At 48.1% G+C, this 20,961-nt stretch overlaps 1 protein-coding gene across 1 annotated transcript in view; it reads right to left on the reverse strand.

Moving 5' to 3' along the window:
* Positions 1-343: 343 nt before the first annotated feature.
* LOC147666678 (leucine-rich repeat-containing protein 72-like) overlaps positions 344-20,961 on the reverse strand; it is a gene marked incomplete at its 3' end in the record, with an annotated part of 73,810 nt that continues 53,192 nt past the window's right edge. The window contains exons 6-8 of the mRNA XM_086948975.1: positions 4,493-4,606; positions 2,746-2,835; positions 344-508 (exon numbers count right to left, since the gene is read on the reverse strand). Of these exons, the coding sequence (XP_086805101.1) occupies positions 344-508; positions 2,746-2,835; positions 4,493-4,606 (369 nt within the window). The remainder of the gene's footprint in view (positions 509-2,745; positions 2,836-4,492; positions 4,607-20,961) is intronic.

The following is a 20,961-nucleotide window of genomic DNA, read 5'->3' on the forward strand; positions in this document are numbered from 1 at the left end:
AGTGTTCATGAACACCCACAAAATGTGATTTTGCATATGTTTACAAAATTCGAGGGCATTCCCGTCCTGCAAATCCCGCTCCCCACCCAAACAGGAATATTTACTCACACGGAAACCCCTGTGTAAGTAAATCCATTTAGGAGTGCAAAACATGTTTTAATGAATTACAAGAATGACATTTCATTCACAACTGAACAGGTAAGTCAGACTAACAACTGCAAGCAGCTTTGTCAATCAGTCGTTAAAGTCGAAAACCTGTTCTTCCTCCTCGTTTCAAACAGCTGTTGAAAACAGTTCATTAAAGACATTTGAAACATGCTAAATCAACATTTTCCACCATTACCTGTTTGAGTCCTTAATCGATACATCGGTAGTCTGTGAAAAAATGATGCACTTTTAGGAACCAGCGGTGTGCCTGATCTCCGCCCAAAAGCTAAGGATTGAAGGACACTGGCCTCTTTCGGGTTGCATGTAATAAAGGCAGCTTTCTTTTCCTTTAGTGTAACTTCTGTTCAAATTAAAGAAATTGTTTTAGTCATAAAACCAATTTCAGCTGGATTAATCAATGCACAACAAAGGAGGTGGTAATAAAGTTTTGTGGACAGGGTACTCTTTTGAAAAAGTTATGAGTACTCTGTCCACCAAAATTATAATCTGTTTACCCTATATAGGACCGGGAGGACCGCCAGCTTTCCATCAATGGAGACCTCCCTCATTGGCTGAATGGAAGGCAAGCTTCTTCCAACAGCCTGTAGTACGGGCCATTGGAGGTAAGGCATTACACCACCAAACAAAGGGGTCGATTATAATGGCGGTGAATCCGCATCCTCCGGGCCGGTGGAAGCCACCGCCGGCCCGGAGGATGCGGATTCACCGCCGCGGTCACAGAAAACACCCACCGCCAGATTGTGATGGTGGTGGGAATAGCGGCGGACGGCAGGTCCGTCCGCCGCTGATCCGCGGGGTGTTGACCGCAATTTGGTAGCGGTGTCTGCAAGACACCGTCAGCCAAATCAGGATGTGTGTTTAAACATGCTTTTCCGCAGCAGATTTTCCGCTGTGGAAAAGCATGTGGACCTTTGCTTCTTGGGGCCCCACGCGGGCCCCCAGGGTGAAGGGGGAGTGCACATGGGGGGTAGCTATGGTAGCCCCCTGGATTTGCATGCACAAAGTGGCAGGCACCGCGCGGTGCCTGCCGCTTTGTGCATGTAAATGCAAAGCATGCATTTTTAACCTTGCGGCGGGTGCTGCTTCAAGCAGCACCCGCCGCAATGTTAAGATACGGGATGTGACCCCCAGGGTGGCGGTCACATCCTAATTGGTATGGAGGGACCGCCGCTGCCCCTGCGGACGGTCCCTCCACCTCTGGGGTGGCGGACGGACGCTGGTCCGTCCTCCATCCTAATAGGCACCTAATTTGGGTGGACGGTGTGAAGTACTTTTTTCTGCTGTCACTGCTAGATAAAACCTGGTGGTGAGACAATCATATAATGACCACCGCACCCAGGACAAAACGCCCTGGGGTTGGTGGTCATTATTTCAACAACAAAGTCTTTTGGAATTTGTAGTTGAAAATCAAAAACTTAGTTGAAGTTAGGTGGACAGCCATCAAAATGGAAGGCATATGTCCACTAAACTTTTGATACTTTCCTGACATCATACTGAGATCACATCTGGGCTAGGATGATCTCTAAATTTGACAGAAGGTAGTCTGTCAGGGTGGAGGATGTAATGTCCACAGCCACCCTGATGGGTGGAGTATAGTCTGACAAACTTCAGATAGGGCCCATAGAATTTCAATAGTAGCAAATGTATTACAGCAAGTGAAGGGATGCCATAAATATTACATATTATATCCATATTATATCATGTTTAGACGAAATATGTCCTGCCTAGAAATAAAGTATAGACTCAGGATGACAGCAGGGCAAAGCCCTCATTTTTATTAATATCACTATGCTAGTTGAGGGCATGGCAGCTCCTCAAATATAAAGTTTTAAAAAAAGCAAGACAAACCAAGGAATGACGAAGCCACAAGGATGGCTGACAGCACCAAACCTATTGGTTTTGCCAGTGCTTGTTTCCAAACCAAAGAAACTAGAAGGCTGTAGCTATTGCTTAAGAACTAGGAAAGTTCTCAATTGGATAACAAAACAGTTCACATAACATAAAATGAAACCTGAAACAATCGAACGAGACAGAAGACAAATTACCTGTTCCTTGGTGTGTAATGCAAGCCTACTTAGATTTTAAACAGCAGACAATCAACTATAACAATATGAAGGCAGAGGCATAGCGGGTAGAAGTTCAATTGTGGCTGAGCAGCAAACAAACGAGCTGCTGGGGTACAAGGGGCTTCACAGAGTAGCCCTTCACTAATTTTTTACTTCTCTTTTCCTGTTTTTACTCCCAATAATTTGCTGGTAAATTCAGTTTTCTGCCATCTGTCCCTGTTATATCAAATGCTGGCAGGTGGAGAAAGCATGATATGAGCCCCTCAGCCTTGCTGTAAAATTATATTAAAACGTGTGCACATTTTTTAAACTTTTATTTTAATTTTGCAATTTTTTTTAAACAGTGCACATAATTTACACAAAGGGAGAAACAGCATAAATAGAGAAAAATAGAGATAGGAAAACACTCACTCAAAACATTATTAAACCAGAATTAAGCTAATCCCGATTACTAACTGTGGACCTCCGGTTTCTGATGCTTCTAAAAGAGCAAGACATTGATTGGACTTACTCTGGCGATCCAGAAGCTGCACTGAGGGCAGGTGGTTAATGACAAAAGAACGGTATCCGGTGTCTTGGGAAAGAGGATTATAAAACAGGTCTGAAAAGGAGCACATTGACAATAAGGGGAAGGTGGAACGTTTTACAGAGATACATTTGCACATTCTATTTGGAAAAAATATGTTGCAATACAAAGTAAAAAACTTGTTTCATAAATGTTTAAAGTACATCACAGAAAATAAACGTTATCTTATCATAAATATTTTCAATGGACACGTTCAGAGTAGCGCCAGTAGAGGGCAGCAGACTCAAGAGCGGGTATTTATCAAGACATAGAAGGGAAATATTCAGGGGCGGCTCCTTCACTAGGGCGAGGAGCGTCTCCCCACTGCTTTCTAGCAGTGCGAGAAAGCCAAAACACAAAATGGTAAAAGTTTTTACCATTTTATGCTAGCTTCGCACATGGTGGGCAGGTGGGGCTGCTCTGCTCTTTGAGCAGGTCGGGGGAGGAGCGGTTTGCCATCTCCTCAGTGCGCAAAGACTGTTTGGTCGGCCCTCTCAAGCTGCCCAAACCAGTCATGTACACTCTGCCTGCAGACTGCATGGAAAACATGGCCACCCCTTTAGCAACTGGCTAGACGCCGTTCCGCCCAATCACAATGCTGCTTGCAGCGTTGTGAATGGCTTAGGGGAGGAAGCCTGGCTGCCTGCTTTCTTTTCCTGTCAGAGGCAGGAGAGCCGGAGGAGAGAAGAAGGGGAACCCGGCAGAAAGTAAGTTACTTTTTTTTTTATTTCCCTGCGATCCCCCCCCCCCCCCCCGCGACACTTCGAGCCCGCCACCCCACCCATGAGCAATGCCAGCCACTACTGGAACTAGGGGATCAGGTTTGAGTCACAGGGGACAGTTCAACATCCTGTAATTTTGAGTAAATCATTTAATGTCCCCTGTATAAAACCCTGAATCTGACCTTGTGTAATGTGGCTGGTGCTTGTGTAAAGCGCTCAAGTGCCGAAGTTGTGCTATACAAAACTGCAAAAATAAACTAAAATATGAAGCATTACATAAGCCTTGAGATGGAAGTGATTTTACATAGGGTTCATTTACTATCACACCTGTGCGGCTCATTTCAGGGAAAAGAGGCGGGCGAGGGGGGTGGAAAGTGGGACAAGGGAGATAAATATGTAAAAAATAAAAAAGGACTTACCTGCTGCCCCCCAGCATCGCATCATGCTTGTCTGCTCCTCTCCTCTTCCAAAGGCACAGGCTCCCAGCCTGCCCTGCAGCCAATCCTGAAGCTGCTCTCATGCATGAGAGCAGCTTCAGGATTTGCCTGAGTGCCTTCGATTTGTGCTTTAGGACAAACTGGGAGTCTGTGCCTGCTCTCTCCAACTTAGCTGCATTGATGGGTTGGAGAGAACTTTCACTGCGCATGACGGTTTGGCCGGCCTGAGACGACCGGCCAAACCGTCATGTGCAGTGAAGAGAGTGCACATACCAGTCTCCTCAATGTCTGTCATCAATGTGGGCCGCCTTCAAGACTCGGCACAAGGAAAATAAAATTATAATAAAATGGGTTTTAAACCCGTTTTATTATAGTTTTATTTTTCATGTTTTGGAGGGTTCTGGCAGGGGGGCAACCTCTAAGCACTTTCAATTCCAACCGGACAGCAAGCCCAACCTACTAAGGGGGGGAGGGGGAGGGGCAATGTTTACATGTTGTGCTGAGCTGAGCACGATTTATCAGAAAACGAATTACTTAGCGTGTGCAGAGCAGTCATCCGTTTGAGTTCTTGTACTGTGGCTTCCAGGTTTGTCAGGTGGTTGCTGTGCAGCAGCAGAATCTGCAGGGAGGTCAAGTGCCTCAGCGCACCTGGAGGGCAGAGCAGAGACATCAGTATTTAAAATGACAAAGAGTGCTGCGAATGGCACGCTCTTGCGCGCGTTTAGTTAACACTGACAGTTCTGCCCAGATATAGTGGCAGTAGAAATGAGAGTTAATCCGAGCAACCCTTCTTCAGCGTTAGGGAGTGCCCGCCGCTGCTTGTGCACTCATGTAGGGTGAAGATGGCTAAGCGAGGCCTCTGCCGCGCGCATTTCATAACCTAGAGCTCCAGGGTTGAAAGTGATCAGTTCCATCATCAATTGTGTTCCATGAAATGATTTTAGCAAAAGACTATCCCCAATGTCCCATATGGTTTCTAACATCTGATAATGCTTAGAGGGAAAGAAAAACAAAACACCTTACAAAAAAGGGACCGACATTTATAGATGAATATTAAAGAATCTTAATGAGTCGTCTGCATATGTCAGCCGTGAAACAGGTACAACATGGCAAATCTATACCACGCATACATTGGTAAAGAGCGTCGTTTTCAAATCTTGATAGAGGTTAGGTTATTCCCAGAATCCCAAGAAAGCTTTGCACGGTCACTGACACTCTATTTAGCAGGTACAAACGCAGACAGAGGTTATGGGAGACGAATGCAAATCGATGGTCCATTTGTTCATGTCTGAACAATATGTATTTATGACCTAACATAAGATAATCGTACACCCATCGGGACTGAATGTCAGTTACCCAACTCAGTGCTTCTTATTGTATCGACCTTGAAATGATGAAAGGCTCAATGGGGATGGATGGGATTTGAACCTGTGGTCATTAGGCCATACCTGCATCCCTGGAATGCATTAGTCCACCATTCCACCAGATTCAGCCCTTATAACTTACTGAGTTACATGAGCTATTGTTCAGAAACATGCTTTTGGTGCCTTCTCATGTGGCTCACAGGATGGTTTCATACATGTATGAGTTTTAAATATTTGAAACCATTACAAACTGTTATCATGAGTACAGTGGGTAGCTGGAGCCAGCCAGGATGCGTAGCAGCCACTGATCTGTTGAGGCCTGCCTTGGGCTCTCTTATTAGGCCAGGCTTCACAGCGCAGCTGTCTCCAGGCCTTATATGATCAACAGAAAAAAAACTGTTCAGAAGTAGTACTGAGAGAAGGGAATTAGCTTCTGTGAGAAGTTGGCCCGATATGCAACGTTCGCTATTCTAGCGACCGCTATGTATCGTTCCAACGACCCTTATGGTGTTTGGTTGTAAGTCAACCTATAGACCAGCTATCCTAGTAGCGTGGATACGAGCAGTCTAAGGCTAAAGACTCGAGAGGGCGTGTTAAGCCAGCTGTTTACCACACATGTACCCCTTGAACACCAAGTGAAAGGACACCACACAAGTGTTATGAAAATAAACAGGATATTTATTAAGAATCACAACAGCCCTGTACTCTTTATGAGGACAGGGTACTAAGCACAAATCAAATCTCTTTAGCAAATACTTCAAGTGCACAATTAAAACAAGTGTCCGGGGACACGGAAAGGTTAAGGTCTCGGGCGGACCCGATAAGGCAAGTCGGAAGCGAGGGACTCGGGACCCTAGAGTAAGGAGGCTATGCAGGCACCGAAATGCCGAGTTACCTAGCCACGAGGGCTGCGGCTGCACAAGTCTTACAGGCGTCGGGGTCTTCGCTGACGAGCCAGGAGCCGGAAGAAAGGAGTTGCTGGCCGGCGACCAGTGCTGAATAGTTCGTAGAGATCCAAGCCTGGATCGGAGATTGATGAAACCTGAAAGCAGAGGGGACCAAGTTCGTACTACTAGCCAGTAGTCAGAGGGTACCAGGAAGGCACCGGTTGGCCGTCACCTCGACCAGGTGAGTGGGCGACGCTAGGCTCTGCAGTCTCACAGACCAGGAGGCGTTGTCGGCGACCACGTGGAGGTGCGAGCTGTCCCACGAAGGATGATGCTGTCGGCGTCGCTGGGCCCAGGATGGGGCAACAAGCCTTGGCAGATCTCAGGGCCACGTGGTGGGCCTAAGATGGCGTCTTGAGTGGACCAGGAGGGTCCGGGGTGCTTCTCGCAAGGATGGAAGCAAGGGCCAGTCTGGAGCAACCAGACCAGCAGTGATGATTCTCGGATGTCGTCACAGAAGGGCACAAGCCAGCGGCGAGTGACCAGACAACGTGCTGAGCAGCGAGCAGAAGGGCCCCACGCAGATCGTGGAGATGCTGGGAGACTGCACTTCGGTGCTAGAGCGGCTCAGGGTCGGGGCTTCTCGGACCCCAGAGCACTCACCAGAGAGTTACCTCGATGGTCGTGCTGGTTTGTAAGAGCGTGCAGGTTCTGATGATGGCCGGTCCCTCGAGGTCTCGTCGCACCCACAGATCACAGCTGAGCTGATGACGTGGGTAGAGGTCAGAGGTGCCAGGGAAGCCGGTTCTCGTCGAGCTGGGCCGTCGGATCCTTGAGGAAGGACTTGCAGCAAACCGCAGAGTTCTTAGATGGTGCCTGCTGATGCAGGGTGACTACTCCTTAGCCACAAGGGAGAAATCTTGAGAAGAGTCTTGAGTGTCCTTTCGTAGAAAGTAGTTCTTGATTCAAAGATGATCTAATTTGGAAGGGTCCCCGCTCCGGTCTTTATCCTAAAGAAAGGGGTGGGTACATGACTAGGTCCTGCCCTAAGGGTGGGACCAGGAAGGGGGGTAGTTACGCCCCTCTCCCCTGCCGGACTTTCCCCAGGCCAGGGCTGTCGCCCCTGGAACTGGTTCTAACCGGCAGATGCGTAGTGAGCACCGGGGTGCCACTCCGCAGTCACCTTCTCGCCAAAGCCCTACCTACCCAGAATACACAAACCCTGTCTGGGACGGTGCGAACAGCGCCCTCGACAGGAAACCCTTTGTCCAAGTGCTCCTCGCTGGAAGGACTCCCAGCAGCAGGAGGTCAGACTCGTGTCTGTGGTGGCAGCATCCATTTTGTGGAGCTGAGGCTTCAGTTAACTTTAACCGGGGTTCACAGTTACGTACATGTCGTGTCCCTCTAGAAGGGTGGGATGCTAACCTCATCGCCAGAGTTGGTGAGAGGGCAGCACCCCGATTCGTATGACACCTTACTCGACATGCCTTGATAACGCGACACCGGAGTTACCGATATGGTACGCGTTATCATGGAACAGCTATTGGGTCTTGATTCCGCAAGCTGCAACCGGGCTCGGCTCGGGCCTGAACCTAGCTCACACGAGCCCACGCACTCTGCCTTCAGGATTGTTAAGGCCTGCCATAGGAGTGACTGATAGGAACTCGGGTGTCCATTGTATGGTTAGATATAGAGCTACTATACCTAAAGCGAAGGGTGGTTACACGTCTTCGCCCCAGCTGTCGTGCAGCCAGTTGTGTCAAATTTAGGAGGCCAGCCAGGGGTGGCATAATACATGCTTCAGCCCCTGGCGGCCCTGGGTACACCTATGCCCTGCGTTACGGGGTCTGATAAGGTGGCCCAGTACCAATTGGTAAATGCACCTAGGGTACATATCGTAATTTAGAAAGAGAACAGCCAGGCTGTGGGTCTGATTAGCGGGCCCACAGCCAGAGAAAGTCGTAAACCAGTGAAACAAAAGCAAAAAATCTGGGTGATCATAGGATTGCAGACCCTACTCTCCTACATGACCCCCCCCCAAACGTCGGAACAATAAGCTAACCTTGACCAGGTGAGTCTTCTTGTTCTAAGTGGAAATATCTGGAGAGCCCATCGGCATTGCCATGATCAGTACCAGGTCTATGTTCCACTGTAAAGTCCATCCCCTGTAGGGAAATGGACCACCTAAGCAGTTTGGGGTTTTCACCCTTCATCTGATTTAGCCACAAGAGGGGCTTATGGTCGGTCTGAATCTTGAAGTGAGTGCCAAACAAGTATGGCCTCAGCTTCTTCAGGGCCCAAACCACAGCAAAGGCCTCCCTCTCAATAGCTGACCAATTCTTCTCTCTAGGGGTCAGCCTTCTGCTTATAAAAGCAATGGGCTGGTCTTGACCATCAAAATTCAGTTGAGAAAGAACAGCTCCCACACCCAACTCAGAAGCATCTGTTTGGACAATGAATGGTTTGGAGTAGTCCGGACTCTTGAGGATAGGCGCCGTGCACATGGCCTGCTTTAGGTCATCGAATGCTTTTTGACAGCTCGCTGTCCACTGAACCTTTTTTGGCATTTTCTTACTTGTCAGTTCGTTTAATGGTGTCACAATGGAACCATAGTTCCTGACAAACTTCCGGTAGTAACCAGTCAGGCCCAAGAAAGCTCGAACCTGAGTCTGGGTGGTTGGAGGAGCCCAGTCCCTGATTGACTGTATCTTGCTCTCCAGTGGCTGAACCTGACCTCCACCTACAAGGTGGCCCAGGTATACAACCTGTGTCTGCCCTATCTGGCACTTGGTGGCCTTGATAGTGAGACCTGCTGCTTGCAGTGCCTCTAACGTCTTCCGCAGGTGGACCAGGTGATCCTCCCAGGTGGAGCTAAAGACAGCGATATTGTCAAGATACGCCGCACAGAAGTCATCCAGCCCAGTAAGGACTTGATTCACCAACCGTTGGAAGGTGGCAGGTGCATTTTTCAGACCGAAGGGCATCACCACGAACTGATAATGCCCACCAGGGGTTGAAAATGCGGTTTTAGGCTTGGCGTCCTCAGCTAACCTGATTTGCCAATACCCAGCTGTCAGGTCAAACGTACTTAGGTAGTTGGCCGAAGCCAATCTATCGATAAGCTCGTCTGCCCTTGGTATTGGGTGGGCGTCAGTCTTAGTGACTGCATTGAGACCCCTGTAGTCTACGCAAAACCTCATCTCTCTCTTACCACCCTGGGTGTGAGGTTTCGGCACTAGAACTACGGGACTAGCCCAAGGGCTATCCGAGGGTTCAATGACTCCCAGCTCCAACATTTTCTGCACTTCACTCTTGATGCAGTCTCTAACGTGATCAGGCTGCCTGTAGATTTTACTCTTCACGGGCAGGCTGTCACCAGTGTCAACCTCATGGGTGCACCAATCGGTCTGGCTGGGTGTTAGAGAAAACATATGTCTGAAAGACTGAAGAACCTGTTTACAGTCTCTCTGTTGATGTTCGGAGAGGCTGCCACAAAAGAAAACACCATCTACCGATCCATCGTCAGGATTCTGAGTGAGCAGGTCGGGGAGAGGGTCACTCTCCTCCTCCTGTCCCTCATCTAGGGCCATGAGCAAACTCATGTCCTTCCTGTCGACATATGCTTTTAGCCTGTTGACATGAAGCACCCTGTGGGGGCTCCGGGGAGTTCCCAGGTCGACCAGGTAGGTGACCTCTCCCTTTTTCTCCAGGATGGTGTAGGGCCCGGACCATTTGTCCTTGAGTGCTGCTGGGGCCACTGGCTCCAACACCCACACCTTCTGTCCGGGCTGATAAACAGTCAAGACAGCCTTTTGGTCATGCCAAGCTTTCTGGAGTTCTTGGCTGGCCTTAAGGTTTTCAGATGCTCTTTCCATGTATTCAGCCATCCGCGAGCGGAGGCCGAGCACATAGTCCACTATGTTGGCTGCAGGCTTTTTGAGAGGTCTCTCCCATCCTTCCTTCACCAAACACAGGGGTCCCCTTACAGGATGCCCGTACAAAAGTTCAAAAGGGCTGTAGCCAACCCCCTTCTGCGGGACTTCTCTGTAGGCGAACAAGAGGCAGGGGATCAGGACGTCCCATCTACGCCGAAGCTTTTCCGGTAGTCCATGAATCATCCCTTTTAGGGTCCTGTTGAATCTCTCAACAAGCCCATTGCATTGTGGATGATAGGGTGTAGTGAACTTGTAGTTAACACCACATTCCTTCCACATAGCAGTTAAGTAGCTCGACATAAAGTTTGCACCTCTGTCGGAGACGACCTCCTTAGGGAAGCCCACTCTGGAGAACACTCCAACTAGGGCTCTTGCCACAACAGGTGCTGTAGTGGTCCTAAGGGGAATAGCTTCAGGATACCTGGTGGCATGATCCACTACCACCAGTATAAACTTGTGCCCTGACGCTGTAGGTGGTTCCATGGGACCGACGATGTCGATCCCCACCCGTTCAAAGGGTACCCCCACCACAGGCATTGGTATAAGGGGGGCCTTTGTCGTGCCACCTGACTTACCACTGGCTTGGCAAGTGACACAGGAGCGGCAAAACTCCTTGGTATCTTCGTTCATGTGAGGCCAGTGAAAGTGTGAGACAAGCCTGTCCCACGTTTTCGTCTGGCCTAAGTGACCTGCTAAGGGAATCTCGTGGGCCAAGGTAAGTAGGAAACCACGCTGAGACAAGGGTACAACCAGCCTCCTGGTCATGCCAGGCTTGGGGTCTCTTGACTCAGTGTACAGGATTCCATCTTCCCAGTATACCTTGTGGGTACCTGTGGCGTTCCCAGCAGCCTCAGCAGCAGCCTGCTGTCTGAGGGGTTCAAGAGAAGGGCAGTCTAACTGGTCCTTCCCCAGGTCTTCCCTTGAGGGTCCCCCTGAACCCAAGAATTCAACTTGATCAAGTTCGAATTCCCTAGGCTCAGTTTCCCGCAATTCCTGTAGGTCAGCCTCCTCTGAGACTTGATCCTCGACCTGGGGCAAGGGGGAAGGCGCAGCCTTAACCCTACTGCTCTTTTTCTTGGGAGGTGTCTGGTCCGTTGTTCCAGGATCCAGCACCTGCTCAGTGGGGCATTTCCTGACCTGTGACCTAGTCACAGCGAACACATGTGCTGGCAAACCTAACATTTCCATGTGAGTCCGGTGCTCCACTTCTGACCATTGTGACGACTCCAAATCATTGCCCAACAAACAATCCACTGGGAGGTCTGGACTAACTACAACCTTCTTTTGGCCAGTTACCCCTCCCCAGGAGAAAGCTACAATTGCCATACTGTGATTGGTAGTGACATTGCTTGCATTGGTCACCAGGAATTCTGTACCTGGCATGATCTGTCCAGGGTCCACAAAGTTAGGCGTCACCATGGTGACGCTGGCACAAGTGTCCCTATAGGCCTGAGCCATCTTTCCATTTATGAAAGGCGTCTGTCGGTATTTGCCCAAAGTATTGGGGCTTACGACAGGGGATACGTCCGCGTCCCCTGTACTGACAAGGACAGCCTGAGTGAGTGTGCCAACTAAGTTGTCACGCCCCTCATAACCCAGGGTTAACCCTACTAAACCCTTGGGAGGCGCACTACCACTGCTGGCTGTACTAGGGGGCACAGGTGCCTTAGGGGCTGCAGTGGCAGGAGTCTGCCCTCCTCCTTTCTTGGTGCACTCACTAAACCAGTGAGATTTACTTTTACAGTACTGGCACCATCTTTTGGATTGGCCTTCTTTCTTCTTTTGGGGAGCCTGACCCCCACCCTCTTTGGGTTGTTGGGGACCTGTCGAAGACTTCTGGTCACTTTGTTCCCCTTTAGAATCTTTACCCTTCTGGTCTGCTTTCTTCTGACCACCTTGATTCTGGCCCTGGTTCTGTTTAACTCTTGTACGAACCCATCTGTCTGCCTTCTTTCCCAATTCTTGGGGAGAGGTCAGATCCGAGTCGACAAGATGCTGATGCAACAACTGGTTCTGACAATTGTTTAAAATTTGTTCTCTCATCATCAAATTATACAATCCTTGATAATCAGTAACCTTACTGCCCAGCAACCAGCCCTCAAAAGCCTTAGTGGCACAATCGACAAAATCAGACCAATCTTGAGACTGCGTTTTCTGGGTATCCCTGAACAGCACCCAGTGGTTAGGCCGAACCCTTCAACGAGTGTATTTTTCAAGATTTGGTAATTGTTAGCATCCTCCACCCTTGTGGTGAGGAGCTTGTCTCTTCCTTTTCCTTCAAAGGAGAGCCACAAGATAGCTGCCCACTGACTCTGGGGAACACCCTGCACAGTGCAGGCCCTCTCCAAAGCAGTAATCCATTTGTGGATGTCGTCCCCTTGTTTAAAGGGGGGCACTATCTTACCAAGGTGTTTCGTATCGAAACTCTTTTCCCTATTACTAGGTACATTGCTGCCACCAGTGGGGACTGCCCCACTTAACTGTTGCTCTCTAGCAAAGGCAAGCCTCTCTTTGGCCAGGGCAAGTTCTTCCCTTTCAATCCTTAGATTGGCTGCCCTTTCCTTAGCTTCGTACACTCTCCTCTGAGGGGACGTCATCCCTCTCTGAGACGAGTTGTGAGAGCCATTGGTTTGAAGGGATCTGCCAGAGCCTCTTGACAGAGATCTGGCTCGTCCATTCCCAATGTTAAGCTGACCTGATAGTGGCCCCAGGGGTCCCCCAGTACCGCTATCATGTTTGCTTAAGTTGGACCTGCTTAGTCTGACGACTTCTACCTGTCCCTTATCTGCCTCATCCCCAGAGAGATCCTCATCCTCATCCTCCTCCACATCTTCGTTCTCAGTTGCGAGGTGGATGAGGTCAGGATCGTCCCGGGTTCCCTCGAGGGGAGGCATGTCTCCTTCTGGATTAGAAGAGCTACGAAGTTTCTCAGCTCTTCTGGCATCATAAGTCTCCAAGAGACCAATCAGAAAGGACGTTGTGGGGTTAGACCCCTGCTGAATCTTCCTGGAGTGACACAGTCGTCTTAACTCCTTGAAGCTCAGCACAGTATATCCTGAAGGGATGACCTGTGGAGGGTCAACTGACACAAGGGGAGACCCAGAGTTTCCTCCTTTGTCCGTCATACTGTTTCTAGTGTGGTGTAAGTGATGCACCTACCTACACTACGTGTTTACCTACTGTACCCTTGCTAAGAGTTGTAGCCAAGGTGTGCTAAGCCTTGAGGAGCTACAACAGCTGGTTCAGTAGAACTCAGAGTATTCTAAGCTTTAGTTATATGTACTAACAGTACTTGTGCGATCTTTCAACAAGATATTCTTAGGATACGTGTGGTAAAACAACAGCAAGCTCAAATCCCAACCGCTGCTCACCAATGTGAGAAGTTGGCCCGATATGCAACGTTCGCTATTCTAGCGACCGCTATGTATCGTTCCAACGACCCTTATGGTGTTTGGTTGTAAGTCAACCTATAGACCAGCTATCCTAGTAGCGTGGATACGAGCAGTCTAAGGCTAAAGACTCGAGAGGGCGTGTTAAGCCAGCTGTTTACCACACATGTACCCCTTGAACACCAAGTGAAAGGACACCACACAAGTGTTATGAAAATAAACAGGATATTTATTAAGAATCACAACAGCCCTGTACTCTTTATGAGGACAGGGTACTAAGCACAAACCAAATCTCTTTAGCAAATACTTCAAGTGCACAATTAAAACAAGTGTCCGGGGACACGGAAAGGTTAAGGTCTCGGGCGGACCCGATAAGGCAAGTCGGAAGCGAGGGACTCGGGACCCTAGAGTAAGGAGGCTATGCAGGCACCGAAATGCCGAGTTACCTAGCCACGAGGGCTGCGGCTGCACAAGTCTTACAGGCGTCGGGGTCTTCGCTGACGAGCCAGGAGCCGGAAGAAAGGAGTTGCTGGCCGGCGACCAGTGCTGAATAGTTCGTAGAGATCCAAGCCTGGATCGGAGATTGATGAAACCTGAAAGCAGAGGGGACCAAGTTCGTACTACTAGCCAGTAGTCAGAGGGTACCAGGAAGGCACCGGTTGGCCGTCACCTCGACCAGGTGAGTGGGCGACGCTAGGCTCTGCAGTCTCACAGACCAGGAGGCGTTGTCGGCGACCACGGTGGAGGTGCGAGCTGTCCCACGAAGGATGATGCTGTCGGCGTCGCTGGGCCCAGGATGGGGCAACAAGCCTTGGCAGATCTCAGGGCCACGTGGTGGGCCTAAGATGGCGTCTTGAGTGGACCAGGAGGGTCCGGGGTGCTTCTCGCAAGGATGGAAGCAAGGGCCAGTCTGGAGCAACCAGACCAGCAGTGATGATTCTCGGATGTCGTCACAGAAGGGCACAAGCCAGCGGCGAGTGACCAGACAACGTGCTGAGCAGCGAGCAGAAGGGCCCCACGCAGATCGTGGAGATGCTGGGAGACTGCACTTCGGTGCTAGAGCGGCTCAGGGTCGGGGCTTCTCGGACCCCAGAGCACTCACCAGAGAGTTACCTCGATGGTCGTGCTGGTTTGTAAGAGCGTGCAGGTTCTGATGATGGCCGGTCCCTCGAGGTCTCGTCGCACCCACAGATCACAGCTGAGCTGATGACGTGGGTAGAGGTCAGAGGTGCCAGGGAAGCCGGTTCTCGTCGAGCTGGGCCGTCGGATCCTTGAGGAAGGACTTGCAGCAAACCGCAGAGTTCTTAGATGGTGCCTGCTGATGCAGGGTGACTACTCCTTAGCCACAAGGGAGAAATCTTGAGAAGAGTCTTGAGTGTCCTTTCGTAGAAAGTAGTTCTTGATTCAAAGATGATCTAATTTGGAAGGGTCCCCGCTCCGGTCTTTATCCTAAAGAAAGGGGTGGGTACATGACTAGGTCCTGCCCTAAGGGTGGGACCAGGAAGGGGGGTAGTTACGCCCCTCTCCCCTGCCGGACTTTCCCCAGGCCAGGGCTGTCGCCCCTGGAACTGGTTCTAACCGGCAGATGCGTAGTGAGCACCGGGGTGCCACTCCGCAGTCACCTTCTCGCCAAAGCCCTACCTACCCAGAATACACAAACCCTGTCTGGGACGGTGCGAACAGCGCCCTCGACAGGAAACCCTTTGTCCAAGTGCTCCTCGCTGGAAGGACTCCCAGCAGCAGGAGGTCAGACTCGTGTCTGTGGTGGCAGCATCCATTTTGTGGAGCTGAGGCTTCAGTTAACTTTAACCGGGGTTCACAGTTACGTACATGTCGTGTCCCTCTAGAAGGGTGGGATGCTAACCTCATCGCCAGAGTTGGTGAGAGGGCAGCACCCCGATTCGTATGACACCTTACTCGACATGCCTTGATAACGCGACACCGGAGTTACCGATATGGTACGCGTTATCATGGAACAGCTATTGGGTCTTGATTCCGCAAGCTGCAACCGGGCTCGGCTCGGGCCTGAACCTAGCTCACACGAGCCCACGCACTCTGCCTTCAGTATTGTTAAGGCCTGCCATAGGAGTGACTGATAGGAACTCGGGTGTCCATTGTATGGTTAGATATAGAGCTACTATACCTAAAGCGAAGGGTGGTTACACGTCTTCGCCCCAGCTGTCGTGCAGCCAGTTGTGTCAAATTTAGGAGGCCAGCCAGGGGTGGCATAATACATGCTTCAGCCCCTGGCGGCCCTGGGTACACCTATGCCCTGCGTTACGGGGTCTGATAAGGTGGCCCAGTACCAATTGGTAAATGCACCTAGGGTACATATCGTAATTTAGAAAGAGAACAGCCAGGCTGTGGGTCTGATTAGCGGGCCCACAGCCAGAGAAAGTCGTAAACCAGTGAAACAAAAGCAAAAAATCTGGGTGATCATAGGATTGCAGACCCTACTCTCCTACAGCTTCACTCACTTGTTGATTCCTTTACTGGGTAAAAGTTGTGTGCTAAAATAAGAATGCTTGTATTGTATATTTTGCCTTGTGGCGAAGCTTTTGATCAATACAGCAGTACTGTGTTGGTTATAGGGGCAAGCCAATGACGACGGCTATATGCCTATCTGTTTAGTTTGTAAAGTTACAATGTAGGCAGTAGGTGTGACTTATTTATTGTGAAAACCCTTTGTTTGCATTAAAGCCCACAAGAGGTATTTTGTTACATGAATCTTACAGATGGTCATAATAGGTAAGAGTTTAAATGTTGTCCACCTGCCTTTGACAGACTGGGGGATAGAAGAGTTGCACTCGTTATAGATGCTTCAGGGCATGAGTTATATTTACTTAAGATAACTATAACTGGAGAATTAAGTGCTTAATTTGAGCCATTTTTTCCAGTGCTCGGCATCGAGCCTTAATTGTTAACATCAGGACTTATGAAAGTCTGACACATGGTGGTGGTGTTTGTCTAATTAGGAGATTAGCACAACAACAGTTGTTAATTATTTCAATATACATCAAAAATGATAAAAACCTGCCTCCCAAACCATTCTTATAGCTTTGGGGACCTGGAATAGTCTGCATTGTGACACTTGTAGGAGTATCATAGTTAGCAGTTAGGTTGGTGGTGTCATTGGCAGCGCTGGCAGGGGTAATGGTTGATGCAAGCTGTAGTGGCCTCCTGATCAGGGCCCTGGCACTTATTTTTCCACAAAATAAGCACAGGTGAATTTTAGTGTTTTTTTAGTTTATAACGTTATGTTGTCACTGAAATGTTCACCTAACTATAACATTAGTTTAACCTTTGTTTTTTCAGTGAACTGTTAGGTTTCTTTAAACGTAAAGTAATATTTTATTACCATACCTACAGCAAACCCCATGCTTGGGGTTGGCAACAGGGTCTAGCCGCAGGCGAGGGCGTAAGCTACAGTTAATTTAGGGCAAAAGTGATTGTTACTTGAGAAAACTACAACTGGTGAATTTCTGTGGTTTTGTAAGTTTAAAAAAGTATGTTTTAACTGAGATTTTCAGCTAATATATTGTCCCTTTAACCTTTTTATTTTCAGTAAGTTTCTACGTTTTTTAAAAATTCTGAAATAAAATATTATCATCATTCCTAACTATTACATCACTTTAACTTTTATTTTTTTTAGTTTTCAGTGAATTTCTATTTTTTTTTTTAACGTAAAGTAAGATGTTCATTGCCATGCGCACAATGGGTTTGGGCACGAGACCTGGCTAGGCCTGTACTCAACCACCCGCTGGCATGCTATCTCTCGCAGACACACAACCCCGGAGTGAATCCCAAGAGGTGTTATGCTGGGCATCGCAATGGATCTGTGGATCCAGCACTCCCTCAATCCCCCCCAAAACTTTTTTTTTTAATTTGACTCCATGAGGAGTGCCTCTGGGACCTCCTTTCCCCCTTCGCAAGGCCCAGCTGGTCAGGGTGCCTCTGCTGTGCCCCTTATACTGAATTTGGTTTTATATTTTAGGAGTTGGGGACTGAGTCCCAGAGTCCTAAGATGGCAGTCGCAACATTTCCTTCAGGTTGCGGCCAGCTAATCAAAACCGGAGGTTGAGCTTGTGGCTCCACGGATCTGTTGCCGATCCTCTGTGGCGGGAAATATCTATATTTTATTAACCTTAATTTCTCAAAAACTACTAAAAGGAATGACACCAAATCACAAAAAGAACGATTTCTGGACCAAGAACTAGTTTTTGGTCAAATTTGGTGTAATTCCGTTGAGCAGTTTTTGCGTTATCGCTGTTCAGTTTTCCTATTGAAAACTGAAAGGGGAAAATGCATTTTGAGGTTCCCTTTTCCTCTGCCCTCACATGATGGATCACCCAAAATTTTCCAGAAAGGAGCTGAGGTGTATGAGACTTTTTTGGGAAAGTTTCACCATGATTTGTCAAGCGGCGCCAAAGGTATTAGAAAACCAAAAAATGTTTTTCCTATAGGTAAACTGTCCTAACTATAACTACACAGTATATGTTAAAATATTCACTGAAAAAATACAGAAGCTATGTTATGGTTCAGATGTGCACAACCACTGAAATTAGACTGTAATTGTTAGCTATGAACACAAAACACACCATAACTTGCTCTGACCAACATGTTGGTCTCTTGTTAGCTCTTCTTTTTGTTTTGGCGCCATTGGCAAATCAGTGTTTCAAGAATGGGTGAAGGTGTGAATTATGGTGTGTGTTGTATATGTTGCTAACTATTATTAATGAATTTCAGCGGTATGTTTGAGCAAGATCTCTCACTTAGTTTTCAACAGCAGTTTTTTCAGTGAATTTTGTGTTTCTTTAATTTTCAACCACTGCTGTGCATGGAATCATGCAGTTATAAGGCATGGACAAACATGGCACTTACCCAGGGACCCAACTTTTCGACGGCCCCCAAGATAAAGTGATGGGGAAAGTCAAATTATTACATTGAATTATTGAAGTGAAGAGAGCACGGCAGAAGGTAAGTAGTAAGTTCTTTATTAAGTATAAGTAGAACGTCTCCAACTTGCCAGTCACAGGACTGAGTGAGGGCACAGCAACATTCTAAATTGGCTCTACCTGAAGATTCCACGGGAGAAGCTAAACAGGGGAAAGGGAGAGGGGTGGGAGATAGAAATAGACCAAGTGATAATATAACACATCTCCCTCCACGAAGGGAGAACAGAAAGAAGGGAAAGCAAGAAGGAGAGAACTTGCCAGGGATGAATAAAAGGGGAGGAGAAAGAAGGAGAGTGAGAGAAAGAAAGATACCCTGGGACGGAAAAGTTCACCAGAAAAGAAAAGGAATAACTGGCAACAAAACTACAATAAAATGTGTAGTTACAATGTCAAATACTATTTACAAGGGATAAGAAATACAGGATATTGCAAAACAGATGCCATTGAACTAGGTCATTTCGAAATCTGTCTACCACTTGGGAGGACACACAGTTCTTCTGACTCTCTTCTCTAACCCTGTACCACACTGAGTTCGAGCTGATTCCTCCTCCATTCCCTCATAGGGAATAAGATTTAGGGGGCATTCAGTAATTCGGTCCATGCTCCACATTTTACCATTTTTTCAGAACCACTACATTGTTTTTGGCATGCTTTATCTTCTCAGGTTCATAGAATTTGTCACATTTGCTGCTTGCCACCTGGGGCTTCCTTATGAGTACCCACTGTCCTGTTTTCCAGGACTTTCTTTTGGCACCCTTCTTGTCATAAGTGTCTTTGTATACCTTTTGTTGGAGTTCCACCTTTCTTCCTACTTCCTCAGGATCAAAGGTGATCATCCTGTTCTTGAACAGTCAACTGGGAGAAAGCTTGGATCCAGCCTATTTACCAAGCCTTGAACACACGGTGCTCTCGAAGGATCCTGACAGGAAAACCAACCACTGTGAGGGAGAAACGACGAGGAACTGCGCATACATGCTCAAACGTCACTCTGACTGGCGATCTTGGAAGCCGGAAAGAGCACGAAGCAGTGAGCCCAGGAGGTTCCTCCAGTGCACCTCGGGAGAGGAAATCAGCTGAATGAGGCAACGCTGGCCACAGGAATTGAAGAAAAGCAATGATACGCACTACCAGCACCCCGATGCAGAGGTGTAGACAAGGGTTTCCAAGCCTGAATAAAGCGGAGACTGCAGGCAATCGGGGTTGGAAATTATCCCGGGACGATGCGATGCAGTAAGCAAATGAGAGGGAGCAGGGTAAACACAGGCACACCCTGGGAAAAGCAGAAGACACCACCAGCATGTAGATGGTCAGAGCACAGACATCACTCTCTCCCATGACAACACTGCTCAACAGGAGCGAAGGGCAGAAATGATGAGAAGTCAGGAAGCGAGAAGCAGTCCTGCAGCAATAAGCGAAGAGCTCCAAAGAAGTCTTAGACAACACTGTCCATGAACATGGAGGGCTACTGAACCTTAGTGGACACTGCAAACTCACCCCCACATCTGGGAAACACCACAACCGGCTTCCATCCACAGCTGAAATGGGGCAAGGATCACAAAATGTACTGCAGAGAGGACTTTGAAGATGGCAAGATGTACATCAACAGGAGGCGTCACGCGGTCCCTGTCACTGCATCCCTTGCTCGTCGTCGTCCCCAAAAATGAAGTGAAGAGAGCACGCCAGAAGGTAAGTAGTAAGTTCTTTATTAAGTATAAGTAGAACGCCTACAACTAGTCAATCACAGGACTGTGTGAGGGCACATCAACATTCTAAATTGCCTCTACCTGAAGATTCCACGGGAGAGGCTAAACAGGGGAAAGGGAGAGGGGTGGGAGAAAGGAATAGACCAAGTGATAAAATAACAACTATTTAATTAGTTATATCACACAGAAGATCATAAACAGAGCAACAGCATGACAAGGATGAGGGGTGGGGCCTTCCTTCCAAAGCAGCCACATACAGTGACCAAGCGAGAGAGAGAGAATGCAGTAGAAAGTATTTAAAATGGAATTAATACAGAAGTGAGGTGAAGAGAAAGTATGTGAGAAAGACAGGAACCCCAGGAAAGACAGGAATAGCATTAAAGACATACACAAAAAGATGGCAAGACGTAAATAAGGAAATATTATAAGACAAAGAATGAAAGAATCATAGTAAAAGGAAGACAGTGAGAAAAGAAAGAGAAAAAATTAATATTTACAAAGAAGGAACATGATAGAAAGAAGGAAAAGTAAAGCAAGATGGAACGAAAGAAAGGAAAAAAAGATGGACGGAAATAGATTTAAAAAATAGAAACAAAGAAAGATGAAGTATAGAAAGAAAAATCCATTAATGTTACAAGGCATGCGTTTTAATACGTGCATTTTACCTCCAGCTTACTTCCACTTTGAACAGGGTGTGATCTCCGTTTTGGGCTAGAACTGTGGGTTCATCACTAGGGGAGATGCACTAAGACAAACGGGGAGCCTACGAC

Source organism: Lissotriton vulgaris, unplaced genomic scaffold (assembly GCF_964263255.1).
Source record: "Lissotriton vulgaris unplaced genomic scaffold, aLisVul1.2 SCAFFOLD_1297, whole genome shotgun sequence".
NCBI lineage: Eukaryota > Metazoa > Chordata > Amphibia > Caudata > Salamandridae > Lissotriton > Lissotriton vulgaris.